Here is a 20776-nt window from a genome sequence, read left to right on the forward strand (position 1 = left end):
AAGTCCTGAAAGGCAAGGACCTACATCCAAGATGACTCTATCCAGCAAAGCTAGCATTTAGAATGAAAGGGCGGATCAAATGTTTCCCAGACAAGGTCAAGTTAAAGGAGTTCATCATCACCAAGCCCTTATTATATGAAATGTTAAAAAGACTGATCTAAGAGAAAGAAGATGATCAAATATAAGAACAGTAAAATGACAAGAAACTCACAATTATTGATAACTGAACATGAAAAACAAACAAAGCAAACAAGTAGGACAGGAACAGAATTACAGAAATGGAGATCACGTGGAGTGTTATCATTGGGGAGGTGGGGTGAGGTAGAATGGTGTAGAAAGGTATAGAGAATAAGAAGCATAAATGGTAGGTACAAAATAGATGGGGGGGGTGTTAAGAATAGTGTGGGAAATGGAGAAGCCAAAGAATTTATATGTATGACACATAGACATAAACTGCTGGTGGGAGAAATGCTGGCGGGAGGAGGGGTGCAGGGCAGAGGGAAATAAAGGGGAGAAAATAGTGGGACAACTATAATAGCATAATCAATAAAATATATTTAAAAATACAAAAAATATAAAAATGGACAAAGAATCTGAATAGATGTTTTTTCTAAAGAAGACATACAATTGCCCAACAGGCACACAAAAAGGTGCTTGACAATGCCAATCATAGAGAAACACAAGTCAAAATAGAATGAGATATCACCTCACACCTGTTAGAATGGCTATCATCAAAAATACAAGAGATAACAAGTGTTATTGGGACTGTAAATTGGTACAGCCACTGTGGAAAACAGAATGGAGATTCCTCAAAAAAATTGAAAAATAGAAATACTACATGATCCAGCAATACCATTTCTGGCTACATATATGTACAGGAAAACAGGACCTGGAAGAGATAACTGCATTCACATGTTTATTAAAGCATTATTCACAATAACCAAGACATGGAAACAACTTAAGTGTCCATCAATGGATGAATGGATAAAGAAAAATTGAGATACACATACACACACACAATGGAATATTATGTAACCACAAGAAAGAAAGAAATCCTGCCATTTGTGCCATCATGGATGGACCTGGAAGACATTATGCTACGTGAAATAAGCCAGAGAAGGACAAATACTACATGGCATCACTTATATGTGGAATTTTTTAAAAAAAGTCAAACTTAGAAACAAAGAGAAAATTGGTTGCCAGGATCTGAGGGGTGGCAGAATAGGGAGAGTTCGGTAAAAGGGTGCAGATCTTCAGCTATTAAATGAAAGGTCTGATAACCTAATGGAAAACACAATGACCATAGTTGATAACACTGTATTGCATAAGTGAAGAAAGAAAGAAGGAGCTCCTATCCTCAGTGACAGCATGGATGGAACTGGAGAGCATTATGCTAAGTGAAATAAGCCAGGTGGTGAAAAACAAATACCATATGATCTCACCTATAAGTGGAACCTAACCAACAAAACAAACAAGCAAGCAAAATATAACCGGAGACATTGAAATTAAGAACAAACTGACAGTAACCAGAGGGGCGGTGGGAGGGTTAATGGAGGAAAAAGGGGAAAGGGTTTTCAGGAATATATATGTATAAAGGACGCATGGACAAAGCCAAAGTGGGTGTAGGATCAAGGGTGGAAAGTGGGGATGACTGGGATCGGGGAGAGTGGTGGGTAGCAATGGAGACAACTGTATTTGAACAACGATAAGAAATGTGGTTAAAAAAGAAAAGAAAAGAAAGAAACGCAGCTGACCAGGCAGACACTGCCCTCAGTTTAGCAAATGTTGAACAGGTAATCAGTGGCAGGCCCGAGCCTATTCATAGGGATAGAGAGACACTCAAGGCATGGAGCATGTCATTTAATGGGGAAATACAGCAACTAATTCAAGAATACACTGACTATCTTTTAGTACACACTACTGTGGGCTGAATTCCTAAGGTACATTTTCTCATTTAATTCTTAACTATCAAATGAGGTTCTACAGTCATTACGCCTATTTGAGAGGCAAGTGAAGTGCTCAGAGTAGTTCAGAGACTTTCCCAAAGTTACAGAACTATAAATGGCAAAGGTGCTATGTGTATTCAAATCAGACTGATTCTAAGCCAAAGTCATTCCCTTGTGCCTGCTGCCTCCCTGGAATTAAATCATGCTTTCAGAAGAGCATATGGTGGTCCATGAGATGGGCCATTGCAGTAACAACTAGCAATCCCATGCTATCTGTGCTCTGCGCTATCCACAGAGCTTTCATGCTGGTTACCTCTCAGGACACTCAAAGCAACCCAATGACGTAGTAGACTTCACAGATCAGGGAATAGACTCAGAGAGCTCAAGTGACTAGCCCCAAACCACACAGCTAGATGTCTCTAGAATTTGAACCCAGGCCTCCTGTTTGTCCCACTGTACAGCACAGCCTCTTCTGTGGCAGCAGAATAGTGTAGGGGGCTGTGATCAGGACTGGATTCAAGTCCCACCTCAGCCTGTTCCTAGCAGTGTGACTTTGACCTTGTTACTAAATTTCTCTACTCATCTGTAAAATCGTGATGATGATATCTACCTCCTCAGTCTATTGTTTTATAGTTACTGTATGTCAAGTCCTGGCAGGCAGTAAGGACTCAGTAAATAAGTGGACAGGCAAGCAGTTATGGAGTATTCATTGTCTTCTGAGTTCTGTGGGGAGAGACTGAGAAAGGAGAAGAGATGAACCTTTCTGTTGGGGAAAGGGTGCTTTCATGCCCTCTTAAGGAAACGGGAAAAGGGGGTGGGGTCCACTGTTTGCTGTTTGATTTGAACCACTTCTTTTCTCTCAGCCTCAGAAGCCAGTTAGTGAAAGCAAATACCATATGATTTCACCTATAAGAAGAATCTGATGAACAAAATAAACTAATGAGCAAAATAGAACCAGAGACATGGAAACAAGGAACAGTCCGACAGTGACCAGAGGGGAGAGAAGAGGGGGATGAGGGTAGGAAGCAGGGGAAGGGAGTAGTCAAGGAACATTCATGAATGATCCATGGACATGGACAACAGAGTGGGCAATGACTGTGGAAGTGGGGAGTGGGCTGGGCAGAGGAGGGTATGGAGTGGGGGGAAATTGGGACAACAGTAACAGAGTAACAATGAAATATTTTTTAAAGATGGGGGGAAGAAAGGAATGGCAACATTAGTACCCACCCCACAGGGCTAATATGTATGGGAGTACTATATTAATTCAATCGGTATCTGATACAGAGATATCTCTCCCTGAAGTAGCTTATAGTATAATTGGAGAGACAGAGGGGCCAACAACCATAATCCACTATGAGATATATAACAAACCACCCCAAATGTAATGTCTTCTAACCACCCTTGAACTAACACATCAGTAAGTGTTTGTTCAGCTTAGAAATCTGCTTGTTAGCGACAGCTTTTTTCCGCCCACATGACATCAGTTGGAGAAGCTTGACCAAGGCTAGAAGATTCATTTTCAGGATGGTCATCAAATGGATGGCAGATTGGTGGTAGTTGTTCCTTCCCACATGGACCTCTCTGTGGACTTGTTTGGGCTCCTCCCAGCATGGTGGCTGGTTTTCTCCTATTGCCATGAAAACAAGGTAGTAGTAGGAAGAACAGGCAGACCACTTCCCTGGAAATCAAGGGAGGAGGGTGTTACAAGAAGGGGGATTTGGCCAATTAGTACTACTGAAAAGTGAATTAGGAACTGAGAAAGTCCACTGGAGTAGGCAACCAGATCCTTGGGAACATCTCTGGTGAGAGTTCTATTAGGGCTGTAGAGGCAGAACTGTATTCCAGCAAGTTGGCAGGAAATCAAGATGAAAGGAAGTCCCTGAAAACAGACAGCTCTTCCTGAAAGGCTAGCTGTAGAAGTGTGACCAAATGCAGGTCTGGCTGCCTGCTGCATCAAAAGCCAAACTGGTGAGACAGGTGCTGGTGGAATAAGGAAAGTGATTTATTCTAGTCCTGGTATCTTGAGAAGATGGGGGACTCTTGTCTCAAAGCCCATCTCAACATTTCAGTGCAGGCAGAGGTTCTTATAAGGAAGGAGAGGGAAAGCAAAGCAAAGAGATCAAGAGGAGGGGTTGAAAAGCTCTCTACGTGCAGACAAGCACAGTCCATTCTGATAAGGACCTTGAAACTGGTCAAGTGTTGGTCTGGTGTGCACCATCCTGGTTTTCATCGGCCTGGTTTTACATCATCCTGGTTTTATGGTTGAAGGTCAGCAAATCTCCCAAAGCTGGGATGAGTGAAGATCAGAGTTGGTGCCTTTTGAAGTTAGTTCCTGGGATTCTTATATAAACATGTTGTTTATCTACAAGCTAGATATTAGTCAGAGTCAGTACTTACAGAAACAATCTCAAAAGAATGGTGGGGGGGGTTACAGTTCCCCACCATTACAGAAGGAAGGGAAAAGTTATAGGGAAAATAATGTTTTAGGATGAGAGATTGGAGCATATTTACATGCTGAAGAGAAAAAGCCTATGGAAATGAGAGCATTGAAGACTGGTGGTGGGAGGTAGGGGACAGAGGAGGAAGAGTGGTAGAGACTGGATGGGTCTTGGAGAGGTGAGATCAAAGGGAGAGAGGCAAAGTGGCAGAAATGGGACATTAATAAGAGCTGATGTGTATTAAGCATTTACTATATGTCAAGTTCTATCAAGTGCTTTACACATCTTAACTCATTTCATTCTCAGAACAATAGTTTAAAGAAGTTCTGTTACCAACTCCATTTTACAGACAAGGAGACCAAGGCAGGGTTTGTACAGAGGAGTTAGGTAGTATTCCTAAGACTCAAGAAGTCTTCCTCCAGGCAGTGAGAAAGAGAGGGGCAAGCAGTCCTTCTCCCAGAGGAGCTGTGGCTGGGTGAGATCTAGGGAGCTTCAGCAATTGCAGTAGGAGGGCGTAGGGTTAGAAAAATGTTTTCCCAGCTATTCTTTTCTTTTTTGAAACAAGGAAAATTTTTCCTCCAAATTAAACCTAATGGGCATCACTAGTAGGTAAAACAGACCAAGTCAGAGCTGGGTTGAAGTGTAAGGTTCTATACTCTGCCCTCTCCACTTTCCCCTGAGGCTCCTGAGAACACAGGAGAGAAACACAGGGTTACCGCAAGACCAAAGGCATTTTCTCTATATGAACATCTGAAGAGCCTGCAGTGTGTTTTCAGAGGAAATCTCTCTGAAAAGGAGAGGCAGGCAGCTCTCTCTAGGAGTCTGTAACCTTCTATTCCTTGGGGGACAGGGACTAGGTGACCTTTAAAACTGTCCCAAAGGAAAGTGAGCAGAGAATGAAAGAAGAAATTCCTAGTGAGTGTGAGGTCCACATGGGGATCTCAGACCCAGTCAGGACTGAACAATGAACACTGAGTCTGGTTTTCCTTCCAGATCTGGATACCATCAGGGTGATGTTTTCTGTCACCTTTTGTCCCTGGTTGTTGAAACATCTGTAATTACTTGCCTTCTTAAGATCTCTCCAAAACTTCCTGTGGAAGACTGCAGTGGCAGATTCTACCAGTGAGCAAAGGAATTCTACCCCTCAACCCTGAGGCCTGGAGAAGGGGGTGGGAACTAAGGAGAAGGAAGTCAGTGTGGCATCCTGGGAGGTCTCTACTTGCAGTAGAGCTGTGGGTGCTGAGTTCTGTGGTGGCAAACTCTAATAATGTCAATAATAACCACTATAAGATTTTGAATCTGTGCAGGGTTTATTATGTTTCTCCCAAGGTGGTTTCACATTCAAAGTCTTACTGAATGAATCCCTACAACTCAGTGAAATAAACCAGGCAGGAATAGGAGCCTCATTTACCATGACTTCTGAGGGCCAGTACTAGTAGAGTGGGGGCAAGGTCTCATCTCCTTCTCAGCACTGTTACTATTGTACTTCCGAGGACCCTAAGCCCCTAGGCCCAGGTCCAAAAATTTTCCCATTCAACCTTCCCCACCCCTAATTTTCTCATTGTCCCAGTTTCTAGCCCCCTGGACTCCTTTAGGTCAGTCATGAGCCATCTGTTCTCTGAAAATCCAATCTAGCCGTTGCAAAAAAGGGAAAATACAGTGTTTTAATCCTGCTGCTGGCAGGGGGGTTAATAATTAGGTGATCTCAGGGAAATGTGAGAAGGGAAGTTAGAAAAGAAATTATTCTAAAGCCTCTTCATGAGGTATCAAGAAGTGAGAAGGGGAACAAAATGATTTCAGTCTTTTAAAAATGTCAGCTGTATTAAGGTATAATTATATATAATAAAATTTACTCATTTTAAGTATATAATTTGATAAGTTTTGGCAAATATCTACAGTTGTGTAACCATGATCTCAATCAAGCTATAGAAACTTTCCTTCACCCCCAAATGATCGCTTGTTCCCTTTTGTAATTTAACCTCTCCCCTCCCATGTCGATGAAACTGATCTGCTTTCTGTCATTATAGTTTCACCTTTTTAAGAATGTTATATAAATGGAATCATACAGTGTGTAGACTATTGTGTCTAGCTTCCTTTACTTAGAAAAATGCTTTCGGAATTCATCCACATAAGTGCATGTATGAGTAAGCTCACCCCTTTTTATTGCTCACTAGTATTCCATTGTACAGATATACTACAATTTGTTCATCTGTTTCTTAGTTAATGGATATTTAGGTTGCTATTTTTTAATTTTTTTTTAATATATTTTATTGATTATGCTATTACAGTTGTCCCATTTCCCTCCCTTTATTCCCCTCCTCCAGGTTGTTATTTTTTTAACATGAATCTTTGTTTTATTGATAATAACGCCTCTACATAATTTAGAACACACCATCCATATTTGTGCAGGATATACAGACAGTGGTTGGTGTGCATATGCATTAGTGCACTCCTTGTATCAACTCTGAACCAGCTCCCCTCTCCCGGCTAGGGCACGTACCCACAAAGTGAGAGCTACTCACTTTAGTAATATAATTCACAAAATAAATATTCAAACCAAAAGCATTGATGTTTAATTTTCTTTTATTTTGTTTTATTGTGGTAAGAACATTTAACACAAGATATCCCCTCTTAAATGTTTGTGTACAATACAGTATTGTTAACTATAGGCACACAATGTTGTACAGCAGATTTCTAGAACATATTCATCTTGCACAGCTGAAAGTCTATGCCTGTTGATCAGCAGTTTCCCATTTCCTACTCTCCCCTAGTCCCTGGTAACCACCATTCTTGTCTGTGAATTTGACTATCTTATTGTAGATACGGCATATAAGTGGGATGATATAGTCATATTTCTCCTTCTGTGACTGGCTTATTTTGCTTAACATGTCTTCAGATTTTATCCATATGGTGACATATTGCAGGATTTCTGTTTTTAAGGCTGGATAATATTCCATTGTATGCATAGACATTTTTTTATTAATTCATCCATCAATGGACTTTTAGGTTGTTTGTGAACCTTGGCTATTGTGAACAGTGCTGCAATGATATTGGGGTGCTAATGACTCTTCGAGATGCTGATTTCAATTCTTTTGGATAAATCCCCAGAAGTGGGATTTCTGGATCATATGGTAGTTCTATTTTTAATTTTTGAGGAACCTCCATACTGTTTTCCATAGCACCATTTTGCATTCCCATCAACAGTGTACAGGGATTCCAATTTCTCCACATCCTTGTCAACACTTGTCTTTTGTTTATTTGTTTTATTATAGCCATCCTAACAGGTATGAAGTGATATCTCAGTATGGTTTTGATTTGCATTGCTCGGATGAGTAGTGACTTTGAGCATCTTTTCATACACCCATTGACCATTTTTGTATGTCTTCTTTGGAGAAATATTTATTTAAGTCTTGAGGTCATTTTTTAATTGAGTTATTAATTTTGTTGTTGTTGAGTTGCAGGAGTTCCTTATATATTTTGGAAATTAACTCCTCATCTGACATATAGTTTGGAAATATTTTATTTTATCCCATTTTATTGGTTGATTTTCTTACTCTGTTTATTGTTTTCTTTGCTGTGCAAGAGCTTTTTAGTTTAGTGTAGTCCCACCTGTCTATTTCTGCACCTGTTGCCTGTGCTTTGGTGTCACATCCATGAAACCATTGCAAGACCAATGTCATGAAACTTTCCCTTTACGTTTTCTTCTAAGAGTTTTATAGTTTCAGGTCTTATTTTCAAGTTTTAATCCCTTGTGCATTGACCCTTTGTACAGTAAAACACGGACCCAGATGCTTTCTTTTGCATGTAAATATCCAGTTTTCTCAACACCAGTTGTTGAAAAGATTATTTTTTCCTCATTATGCACTCTTGGCACCTTTGTCAAAGATCATGTGACCATATATGTGTAGTGTTGCTGGTTTTTTACTGCTATGAACATTTACTGTTATGAATAGTCTTGTGTCAATACATATTTTTATTTATCTTCATTAAATACCTATCAATGCAATTGCAGGGGCATACAGTAATTTATGCTTAACTTTATAAGAAATTGCCAAATTGCTTTCCAAAATATTGCATCATTTTATATTCCCACCAGAAGTGTGTGAGAGTGATCCATAATCTTTTCAACACTTGGTATTATCAGACTTTTAAATTTTAGTCATTGTAGTGAGTGTGGTTCTAATTTGCATTTCCCTGATGACTAATAATGTCATAAGTTATGTTTTTAGTAAAGAATATGTTCAAATTTTCTGTATATTTTCTATAAAGTTTTTGTCCTTTTATTAGTGTATTTTAAAAATTATTTATTTTTCATAAGATATATGCAGCCCTATGTTCATTGCAGCATTATTTACAATAGCCAAGGTATGGGAGCAGACCAAGTGTCCATCAACAGACAACTAGATAAAAAAAGTTGTGGTATATGTATTTTTATATATATATATATATATATATATATATATATATATATATATATATATATATTGGAATATTACCTGGCCATAAAAAAGAATGAAACCTTACTATTTTCGACAGCATGGTTGGACCTAGAGGGTATTATGCTAAGTGAAATAAGACAGAGAAAGACCAATACCATGTCCTTTCACTTATATGCAGAATCTAAAGAACAAAATAAACAAACAAACAAAACAGAAACAAACTCATAGACACAGAGAATGAACTGATGGTTGCGCATGCGGGGGGTTGGGTGACAAAGTGGTAGTTACAAAACAGTCATGGGGATGTAAAACACAGCATAAGGAATATAGTCAGTAATATCGAAGAACTATATATGGTGCTAGGTGAGTAGTTGAAATGCAGAAGTGGTCACTTTGTAAAGTATATTATTGTCTAATCACTGTGCTGTACACCTGAAACTAATATAAAATAATATTGAATGTCAACTGTAATAAAATCAAACTTAAAAAAGAATTATTTACTTTTCTTAATAGTGTGTTCCAAAGAAAAAATGTTTTAAATTTTTGAGGAAATCTAATTTATGAACTTTTTCTTTATGATTTGTGCTTTTCATGTCCTAGCTAGGAAATTTTTGCATATTCTAAAGTCAGAGATTTTATCCCATATTCTCATTGAGAAGCTCTATCATTTCATCTGTTATTTTCGATCTATGACTTATTTTATATTAATTTTTTATATATGGGGCAAGGTATGGATTAAAGTCATTTTTGCATGTGGACATCCAATTATTTCAGCACTAGCTGTTAAAAAGGTTATCATTTTCCATTAAATTTTCTTGATACTTTTACCAAGAATCAATACAAGTTTGTTTCTATTTCTAACCCCTCTATGTGGTTCAGTCAATCTGTATGTCTATCCTTATGCCAACGCTAAACTGTCTTAATTTTGGTAGCTTTGTTTTAAGTCTTGGAAGCAGCCGGTGTAAGTCCTACAACTTATTCTTGTGTTTCAAAGTTGTTTTGGATATTTAGCCTCTCTCCCCACCGTGCCCCCACCCACTCCTTGTAATAGGAGTGACTTCTGAGGAAATGAGGATATTTTCCCTTCTATTCATCATATTTAAATAGAGAAGTCTTACTGGAGGAGATAAGAAAATTGAGAGAAAGTGGAAAAATAAAAAAGGAACCCATTCTTCAGGCTCTACCAGCATTAGTGATGGTGGAACCTGGGTGAGTGGGGGTAGGGAGGTGACTGGGAATGATTTTATGATGTCTCCCTTTTTCTGGAGCTCAAGACAGTGCCTTTAGAGATGTTCCCTGACTGCTTCCTTTCAAAGATGGGGGGTTAGATCTGCTGCCTTTTACTTGGTGAAGTGGAGCAGGGTTTCTTTCTTCAAAGTTGCCCCAGTGGGTTCCAGCTTTTCCTCCTTGATTCTCCTGCTGGGAATCCCCTTCTCCATTCCTCTGCCAGCTTCACCCACAGCAGGACTGCACACATCATCACTTCCTCCAAACTACTCAGCTGTTTTTATGGCTTTACAGTGGACTCCTGAGTCTCACACTAAATATCAATGTGGGGAGTTACAGGTGCACAGCCTCTGGTGATTCCCCCCTGGCCCTGGCAGAGCTTTAAGTAGCTCCTTGCAGCACTTGGCTTCTTCCCCTTCCAGCCAGCCAGCTGGCCCCTCAGGTCTGCCGCAGCATCACCACCACTCCCTCCTGGGCTTCCTAGTTAAGAAACAAGGTCATATCCTGGCTGATCCCAAGGTTTCCCTCTGCCTTCAGGTCCACACTGCTTTCTTTGAGGACCTTTAATGCCCATCTTGCTTGGGTAATGACTGAAACACCCTGAGGCGGCTGCTCCATGCTCTGCTCCTCCCCTGCCCAGCTTCCCAGCCCCACCCCAGCATGGCCAGGGATTGGCCACACATCATATCCTCATTCCAGGTCCAGACTGCCCCACCTTTAGGTTTCACTACACCCACCTACAATCCAGCTACCCCACCAACACTCATCTACTGGGGGCACGTGAGATTGCTAAAGCCAGGAAGAACTGAATTCTGCCTGAAGTCATAGGCCCTGGAATTAAGAATCCCCCAAAATAAAATTTGGCCTGGATATGACCACAAACTTCCCTCCCTTGGAATTTCAAGAGCCAAGGACTCAGAATGGTTCATTTCTTTTGGTCCCTCCCCGCCCAGCTCCAGAATTCCAAAAGGCTGCAGCCTTAAGCTGTGAACTCCACAGACTGCAATGTGGATTATGCTTCCACAACTGTGCCACATGGTAGCTCTGAGAAAGCCCTTCCTAGCCCCATACTCTGGGCTGAGCTGGGGGCAGTATGATTCCAAAGCTTGACTGGGGTTTAGGCTCTCCTACGAACCAGCTGCATGACCTTGGGTGAGTCACTTACCTCCTCTGAGTTCTGGTTTTCTCATATGTACAAAAAAAAAGACGGGGGTTATAAAACATACCATAAGAATTGTCATAAGAAATGAGGCATATGTTGAATGCATGATATTTCACAAGTGGTTCACAAACTCACTATGACTCAGTTTCCTCATGCATAGAATGATAAGAAAGTGTTGTTCGATGTTTTGTGAGAATTAACAAGTTAATATATGCAAAGCGCTTAGAACACTATGGCCCATATAGCAAATACTATCAAGTGCTAAAATGCAATTATTAGCATTTTGCTGCCCCAACTTTATCATCTGTCATCTGTCCATTTACAAAACTCTAGATTTTATTTGTATTTTATCAGTTTTTTCACTAATATTCTGCTCCAGGTTCATCCAGGATACCACATGACAGTTGTCACGTCTCCTTAGTTTTCTTTGGTCTGTGACAGTTTCTAGCTCTTTTTGGTTTTCATAACCTTGACAGTTTTGAGGGGTGCTGGTCAGATATTTTGTTGAATGTCCTCAATTTGAGTTGGTGTGAAATTTTCTTCACAGTTAGATGGGGGTTGGTTATAGTTTGGGGGAAGAACATTGCAGCAGTAAGGTGCCCTTCTTATCACATCTTCAATTTTATTTGTAATGGCCATGAAGTCTTTGGGTCCCTTTGTTAGGATTCTCCTTTGGAATGGAAGGAAGGGAAGTCTGGGGGGCTGAAAGCAACATTCAGTCAACTTAATTAAGCTAAGGCTTGCCCAGGTCAGTGCACTTGAACCATGACCTTGGGCAGGAGAGGTGGCCAGACTGGTCAGAGGTGGGCAGAATAGGACTTATAATTCATCATGAACTAGACCCCAAGAGAAGGCAAGAAGGTAAGTTCTAATGGGAAGCCTCTGGTTTAGGCTTAGGGGGCTAATGGGGCAAGATAGAGGAGAAACTGGGGAAGGGTTGAAGGCAAGCTTCCCCTCTCAGCTGGACTGTCCTAAGGGACTCCAGCAGCAGGAACCCCCAAAAGAGAGCACAACCCCAATAGCAGTGCCATTCCAAGCCTGAGAAGTGGAAGTCCAGGGAGACATCCAGGTTTATGTTTCCCATTGCATGGGCCAATGCAGCTGAGTCTGGGGACCTGGGAAAACCATCTGGAGCCTACTCAGTGCTTGGTCAGAGGAGTAGCTCCCAGCCCTGGGAGGATGGCTCTGGGAAACGGGCAAGATGAGAACAGCCTGTGGCTGTCTGCATGCACTCTCTTTCCTGAGATGCAAGTGTCTTGGGTGGAGAATAAGCTGTGCCACTTTGCCTAGGCTGTCATGGACTTTTGCCAAAATTCCAAGCCTGCTGTGGAGCACAGCTGCACTTAGCGGTAGGCACTGGGGGGTGGGGTAGCCTCTCTGCTCTATCAACACACCTGGGTCCACCTACCCCTCTATTGTTTGTGCTCTGAGCCTGTCTACCCTGTCTCCTCCTACCTTCTTCCCCTTCTCCTCATGCCAGGCAGCCCTGGGGGTTATCACAAGAATTGAGATCCAGATAATTCTCTAATGGCTCTGCTTTGCCCCAGAACTCTGGGGCTGGATGGGGACTGGACTTCAATCAGGGAACAGCACTAGACTAATCTCTTCCCCACCTCTAGGATTCAGCCTTCTCAACTGTAAAATGAGTGGTCAGACTCAGTTAACTGCTTTATTGCCCTTTAAAAAAGCTATATCAGTTGCATTAAATACGAATCTATAATCTATAGATTATACATAATCTATAATCTATAGATCACATATCATTTATAATCAATCATCTTTTAATAAAAATCCAAAATAAAAATTGCTCATGATTCATCCTGAAATGACATAATATTTATGTTGGTTCCTGACACTTTCTAATCTTTGGCCAAGTACATAATTCAATTTTACTCTATCCATAGTAACAGCATAAATAGGAATTTATACTTAACATTTTCAGTTAAGATTACACCATACATTTTTCCTTCCTTTTTTTACCTATGCCCTTTTTTCCCCATTCTGATCTTGCTGAGGTAACCAATGTTAACAGCTTAGTTACATATGCATTCATATATGAATATAGTACAATGTATAGAATTTGCATTGGGGGGGAGGTGCTATTGTTTAATTAACAAAACTATATACATTTCTCTGCAACTTATTTTTCTCATTTAGCCATATGTTGTGGAAGTCAAACCAGGCCGAGAGATATAGCATATAATTATACACAGAAATATAGCACACACTTCCATGTAGAGATACAGCATGTAGTCCCACATAGAGATATAGCATACAATTCCATGGTATGGATGAGGCTATCACAATTTGCTCAACCATTCCCTGATTGATTGGGACTCAGACTATTTCCAGTTGTTTTGTTTTCCTCTCAGTAACAACAAGGTTGCCACAACATTTGGTACAAACACCTTTATGAAAGGGTACTTGCATATCTGAGGTATAAAATTATAGAGGTGGGATTGCTGGATCAAAAGACCTGTGTTCTTTTTAATTTCCCTAAACAGCTATAAAAATTCACCTCCACATAGGTAATGGATGAGGGTACCTCTTGCCCTACATCCTTACCAGCACTTGTACTTATTAGTCTTTCTTAATGTTTGCCAGTCTGGTGGGTGGGAAGTAGCATCTCAGTGTGACTTTAGTTTGCATTTGCCTATTTACTATAAGGTGGGAACATCTTTCCTTACATTTTTTGGCTCTTTGGATTTCCTCTTGTGTCAACCGGAATTCATATCCTTTTCCAATTTTTTCTACTGAGTTCAAAGTAGGATATTAATGTGCCTTCTGTCATATGTGTTGCGAATATATTTTCCCATTCTGCCATTTGTCTTTTGAGTTATTTTTTAGAGATTTTATTTACCTATTTTTAGAGAGAGGGGAAGGAAGGGAGAAAGAGAGGGAGAAAGAGAGGGTGGGAAACATCGATTAGTTGCCTCTTGCACGTGCCCCAACCAAGGACCAAACCTGCAACCCAGGCATGTGTCCTAACTGGGAATCAAACCAGCAAACTTTCATTTTGCAGGGCAATGCTCACCCAACTGAGCCACACTGGTAGGGCTTGTCTTTTGATTTAATAGGGTATCTTTTTTCATACCAGGTATTTTTCTTCTGCGTAGTCAGATATGCTTATCTTTTTTTTACTGGCTTTTCAGTTTCCTGTTTTGAGTCTCCTTAACATATAGCCTATATTCCTAAGTTTCCCTCTTTATTTTCCCTTGTTGTGTTTTTATCATTTAAACATGCAATCTCTTTGGAATTTATTTTTGTTAAATTAAGGTAAGCTTCAACATTATTTTCTTCCATGAGGATAGCCAAATTTAGCAGCTGCCAGTAAAGACTGGATTTGGACAAAGTGTTCTGAAGCTAAAGAAGTTTAAAAATCCCTTTCAGGTGATCTTTGGGGGCCCTTCCAGGCCTGATATTGTCTGACTCCATGAGGCCTAGTACAGTGACTGCTTGCTAAGAGAGAGAAAGCAATGTACAGTATTACTTTATGAAAAAGTGATTTCAATATTAAGTCCCAAGTTGGCTCAAAGTGGATATTAGAATTGCAGCATTTTAGAGGTGGAAGGGAACTTGGAAATTATCTAGTCTAATTATTCTCAATCCTGGCTGCCTTTAGAATCACCTGGGAGCTTATAAAAATTCCTGGTGCCCCGGAGCCAGGCCAAACCAAGTGAATCAGTCCTTGGGGGTAGGCAGGGCCTGTACAGGATACGTTTTTAAATATCCCGGTTAGTCTAATAAGCAGTTCAGGTTGAGAACCACCTCTCTAGCTCAACTCCATCATTTCATACGTAAATGATTTGAGATCCAGAAGAGGTGAACTAGGTATCACACAGCTGGCTAGCCGGCACTAGAACCAGGATCTCTGCTTCCTGGGTTGGCTTTTTTGCTGCATCAAACAAATCCATGAAACACCATACCTTGGATTTTCATCTGGCAACACTAAAGTTTCTGTCGGAGTGCTTTGTATCTTAGCTTATGAACAGCTTTAAAATGTTTACTGCATGCAGTTCTGTGCATCACAGATGAATAGACTAGTTCTGCCTTGCTGGACCTTCATGGGGAACAGGGTTATAAAGAACTATGATAATGATAAAGGATAGAGGGAATAAATGGCTCATACAAGCAGAGGAGCTACTGAGGGGATAGAGGTGCAGAAGTAGGAAGAGTTCCATTGACAGGAGGGCAATGAAAGCAGGAAGTGGTGACTGAGTTGGGCCTAATGGGTGATTGAAGAGGCCTTGATGACAGAGAATCGATGCTGAGCTCTGACGCTCTCACTCTGCTCTGCCCACAGGAATGAGACAGTGCTGCACCAGTTCTGCTGCCCAGCCGCTGATGCCGAGCAGAAGCCCTCCTGTACTGACCTGGCTTCCCACAGGTGCGCAGTAATTGGTGGGTGGTCCTCCCCTCCCCACCCCCACAGTCCTGTCCCACAGAGCAAAGCACACACAATTGTGCCATTTGGCCTCTTCCTCTTGGGTCTTGTGTTTTCGCTCATTTGTTTGTTTTTACCTCCTTCCTCATACTTCTGTTTCTCTTTGCTTCCTCTGGACCCCAGATGAGCCATTCACAACTTTTGAGGACATGCCCTTTTGTTCAAATCCCAAATCTATTCTCCTCCCCTCTAAATGGCCCATATAAAATACATTTCTAAATGTCAAGGGAAATTAATGTGTGTGTGTATGCACACACACACACATATGTGTGTGATATACATATATATGCATATATATATATCACTCAGTAGGTTGTCTGCCACTCAATAGTTGTTCAATCAATGATAGTGCCCATCTTTCCTCTTAAATCAAATATTTACATTTTTCCTCCTAATCTTTCTCTTTCCATAAAGGAACCAAGAAGACTGAGTTTAATTTCAGGATTTTAGAAACTTTGCTGAGATAGCTGACAACCTGGAAAGGAAGGGGAGTATTGAAAAGTCAGGGTTTGGTGTCACTGTCCCAGACTTTCTTTTTCATCTTGTTTCGAGTTATTCATACGTTCTCTTTTTTCCTGTCACCCTTGTGTTCTCTCTCCATCATGCTCTCACCTTTCTCCTCCCACATTCATCTCTCTCACTGCCCTTCTGCTCCTCCATCTCCTCTTCCCTGCCCACATCAATTTCCTCTCCCTCTAATCTTGATTTGTATATACTCTCAGTCTCTGTACCCCTTACACTTTATTTTCTTCTCTTTTCCATCAATTTTTCTGTCTCACAGTTCTGCACATTTTTCCTGTTCTTTACTTCACTCAGAGACATGATCCTTCGATTCTGAACTAAAATTTGCCCCATCTACAGTTTCCTGTTGTCAGAATGAATTTGGGCAATTTAATTCCCCTGGGCCTCAATGTCCTCATCTGTATAAGGAAGGGGTTGGTCTATTTAGAACATAACATTTACATATAACCTCACTGAGCCTCTCACCTGCTTATGGAAATAAGACCAGGCAGGCTTTGTAGTCCCTGTCTTACGTGAGAGGTGAGTGAAGTTCAGAGCACTCAAGGGACTTGCCCACAGTCATACAGCCAGTAAGTACCAATGCCCAGATGCACACTTGGGGCATTGACTCCCCCTGCTCGCCACTTCAGGTTTAGGATTTAACCATTCCATGATCTTTCCCTTTCTTCCTCGGACAATAACTAGATAATAATCAGAGATGGTAGCTATCGAGCTTAAGGACAGAAAACCATCCCCTGAAAGGTTTTACTACTCATTTCTCCTTGAAGGGAAGTCAGAGGGTGTTGGGCACAAGGTAGGACTCTGACGAGGAAACTACGGCAGTTGGGCCACACTAACCCTTCAGATCCTTCAATCCAAGGCTGCAGGAGGCATGGTTGTTCCCTGCAGCTGACCACGTTGGAGGATGGAAGGCAAAGGAAAGGACAAGGCCCTGTGGGAGGCCCTGGGTGGTCTCTGCGCCAAGTGCTATGCTGGAACATAAGGACAAGGAAGACCATTTAGGTCCTTGAGGAGGCCCCCATCTAGTGGGGCATTGTGATGCCTCCAAATTGAGAATGGCTCACCTGGAAACCTAAAGGAAGGAGGAAAATGCAAGAACAAGAAAGTGGAGGAGAAAGGAGAGAGAACAGAGAGTGGGGTGCCACAAAGGTGGTCTGGGAAGAAAGAGATGGCAGGCCCTGGCTCTTCCCGTGAGCTGTTACTGTTCAGACATGTGTCTTCTTCTAAAAAATCTCCTCCCTAGCAGGGGAGGAGCAGCAAGGAAAACTATCTGGTCTGCCTCCCACCCCATTGCTGCCAGACAAGCACCAGGCATTGGTGAGGATGGGTAACATCATACCCTCACAAAAATCAACAATATAAATCTTCCTTTGGGTTTTCCTTGGTCCTTCTTCTCTCTCAAACTCACCCCTCCCACTCTTTCATGTGCCAACCCTCCTCTGCTTGGCCGGTCCTGCCCTGCAGTGTGGCTCCTGGTGGGAAGCGGTGGGAGAGAGGAGGGTATATGTGGGGGCATGCAGGGGTGCTGCCTCCTCATGGGGTCTGGGCTCCAAGGGAATAAGGGTTCTTTTCCAAGATTTGGGGTGAGATGTTAGTAAACCTATTATCTCAGTTTCCCCCTTGAAGGGCAGGCCCCAACCTTGGGGCAAGGTGCTCTAAGGAGGGAGGATGGATGGTGGCAGATTTTCTTGAATGTTGGTTCTTGGAGGAGACTGTAGGTGCTGCCTACTGCAGCCCTCCCCTCTGGGTGGGGCAGGTAGTTCCACACCCAAGTTGGTCCACTTGTTGTCTGTCTGTGTTCCCAGTTATTCTAAGTTGTCCTGTCTGTCTGGTTGGTAGTTTCCTAGAGTGTGTTTCTGTCTATCTGTCTGTCTGTCTGTCCCTCTGATGACAGTTTCTTGGCTTTTCTGCAAGGAGCCTATCTAGATGTTTTCCGACAGTGTATGTGTCAGTCTGTCTGTCTATTCTTGGATTCATGGGAGAATTCCATTCTGAGATAAGTTTTCTCCCATCAGACTCCCAACATCCTTGCTCCCAACCCTATCCTTGACTCCTTCCCAGCCCTTAATCCCTCTTTAGCCAGGTGTCCCACCTCCCCGTGAGTTTCTCTACAAGAATGCAGAGGTCAGAGACAAGGCTGAGGGCCAGCACAGAGCCCTCTAATACAAGACAGGCTCCTTCCCGTGGGCCAGTCTGTTTTTCCACCAGCTCAGCCAGCCTCCAGCCAGATCAGCCTCCTCTGAGCATTTTTAGGAATAGGCCAAATTAATCTCTATAGGAGACACCAATAAAGAATCCAAACCAATCATCAGATCTCAGGGTCATTGGGGCCTTTCTTGTGTGATCACAGAGCTGGCCACAGAGGCCCCCTTACTTTCTTCCACTGTACCCTAAAGCCAGTGGTGACCAAGGTCAGCACAAGTTTGAGGAGTCTGTCCCCTCCCTGCCCACACTGAAGCTGTAGAGCTGAGCAAGGATTCCTTTCTTTGAGCCTTTAGGGTCATGCCCTTAGGGCTGCAGTGCTGCTGATCTGTATAAGCTGATAGAGAGGAGCTGCTGTCAAGGGTCGAGTGGGGGGTGTAGGGGTGGGGAGGAAAAACCATCAGCCCAGGGTTGAACCCCAGGGCCAGGAGAGATCCTCACTCTCTCCCAAAGAGGGAGAAGCTCCAGTTCTGTTCCTCTGTGCTTCCCCATCTGTAGGACAGACAGCCTTTGGGTCATGGGGTCAGGAGAAATCTGTCTTGGGTCCTGGGGCCTCCCAGGAAGTGATGCTCCCTGAGGTTGAGCAAGTCTGGAAGCTGCGTGTCTGTGAGATGGGAGGCTGGGGGGTAGGCATCAGGGACTGAGGTACAATGGAAGGGCTATGGGGCTGGCACAGTTATCGTGGGCTCCATTGTGCTTAGATTCACACATCCCTAGGCAAACAGCCTGTGCTTACCATGGTAATAGACCCTCAGGTGAGAACTGGGGGAGTGGGCCCAGCAGCAGCTAGAGGGCAGCAAGTCCATGCCAGGCTCTTTCATCCCCCTTCCCCACCTCCTCCCTGCTGCTAGTTGATGGCACAGGCTTTATCCTGGGGAATTGAGGAGGCTAGTAATTGCAGCCCTACTTTCTATCCCATGGGTTCCCCTCCCCATCAGGCTCTCAGTGACATTTGGAACAATGACCCTAGAGCTGGCCAGCTGCCTCCCAGCATCTAGGAGAATGGCAGCCCATTTGTTTCCGTGGGTGGCAATGGAGAGAGATGAGGGAGATTGGCTTCTATTAAGGTAATGACAAAACGCTGGGGGCCAGGTCAGAAAGAGGAGGTGCTGGGGAGGAAACAGAATAACCCCCAGCCTGCTGAGGAGGAGGAGATAACGGTGGGGATGGGGTGCAGTCTGGACCCCAGAAGACTGAACTGACTCACCCCCCAGTGTTGGTCCTTCTTCCTCATTGACTCTGCCCTACTCCAGAATGGAAGAGACACTAACATTTATCGAACAAAATGTTTATTGAACATGCCAGGAATGTTGTACTAAGCACTCTCAATATTTTATCTCACTTAATTCTCTGTGAGATAGCTGCTTCTCCCAATTACAGATAAGGAATCTGTAATAGGATAAAGGATGGAGAGAAATTGGGTATCTTGATAAGGGGACCACCAGGAATCAGTTCTGGAGCTGGAGAGGGTGAGCCCAGGCTTAATTCCAAATGCATCCTCTTTCCACAGAGCTGCTGCTAGGATTTTTTTTTTTTTTTTTTTAAGGAGCATAGGAGAAATTTCAAGATACTTCACTGCATCTTAAATAACATTTATTTTCTCTGATTATAAGTTACACTTGCTAATTGTTTGAAATGTGGAAAATACGGGAATAGAAAGAAAATAAAAATTGAATCCAGTCATACAAAATTAATTTCTCTTAATATATTAGTGTGTAATCTTCTGGGTTTTATTTTTTTATGCACTGGGTTTTACATTTCCTCCCATTAAAAAAAAAAAAAAAAGGATTTTTTAGCCCGCATTTCCCACTCCATACATTGAGACAGCCTCCTGCCTAACCAATAGCCAGAACCTCCTGGTGCCTCCACTCCTCTTGTCTGTCACCTGCTAACCAACCCACAGACCCACAGGGTGTATGTGGCAGTGACTGCAGGCTCTGGAAGAAGGGTCACCCTTCCAAGAATGACTTCAGAAGGAGCCCTCTATTAGTGTTGTCCTGTGCATCCCGCTGCCTTTCCTCTCTCCCCAGCTGTCCTGAGGCATGATCAATGGACCAGCCAGTGTTTACTCAGCCATTATGGAGCAATTAAATTCTCAATCGACATAGTATAGTCTTCAAACTGCGAGGCTTGGGAGCTTTCATGTCAGTGCCTACTCCACTTGACACATCTGAGGCTCAGAGGATACTGGGAAACCTGCCCTACTCACTGGTGGAAAGGGGAGGGGCTGCAGACTGTATTCTCCAAATCCCTAGAGAGGCACATAAAAGCCTCAGCTTCTCTCCCAGGCCTTGGGGTGGGAGTAGGAGTGACGTGGACTCCAACCGGCAGGGTCCATGTGTCATGGCTTCCACGAACAAATTCACACAGGCTACAGAAGTCCTGTGGAGAAAGAC

The 20776-nt window shown here is 42.5% G+C and overlaps 1 protein-coding gene across 5 annotated transcripts in view; it reads left to right on the forward strand.

Moving 5' to 3' along the window:
• IQSEC3 (IQ motif and Sec7 domain ArfGEF 3) overlaps nt 1-20776 on the forward strand; it is a 109116-nt gene that overhangs the window by 21937 nt on the left and 66403 nt on the right. For all 5 annotated transcript variants that reach the window (XR_008426522.1, XM_053921717.1, XM_045198595.2 and 2 more), the window contains exon 2: nt 15516-15599. Coding sequence is in view for 4 of the 5 variants with exons in the window: in XM_053921717.1 (XP_053777692.1) it covers nt 15516-15599 (84 nt within the window). In the remaining variant the exon portion in view is untranslated. The remainder of the gene's footprint in view (nt 1-15515; nt 15600-20776) is intronic.

Source organism: Desmodus rotundus, chromosome 3, assembly GCF_022682495.2.
Source record: "Desmodus rotundus isolate HL8 chromosome 3, HLdesRot8A.1, whole genome shotgun sequence".
NCBI lineage: Eukaryota > Metazoa > Chordata > Mammalia > Chiroptera > Phyllostomidae > Desmodus > Desmodus rotundus.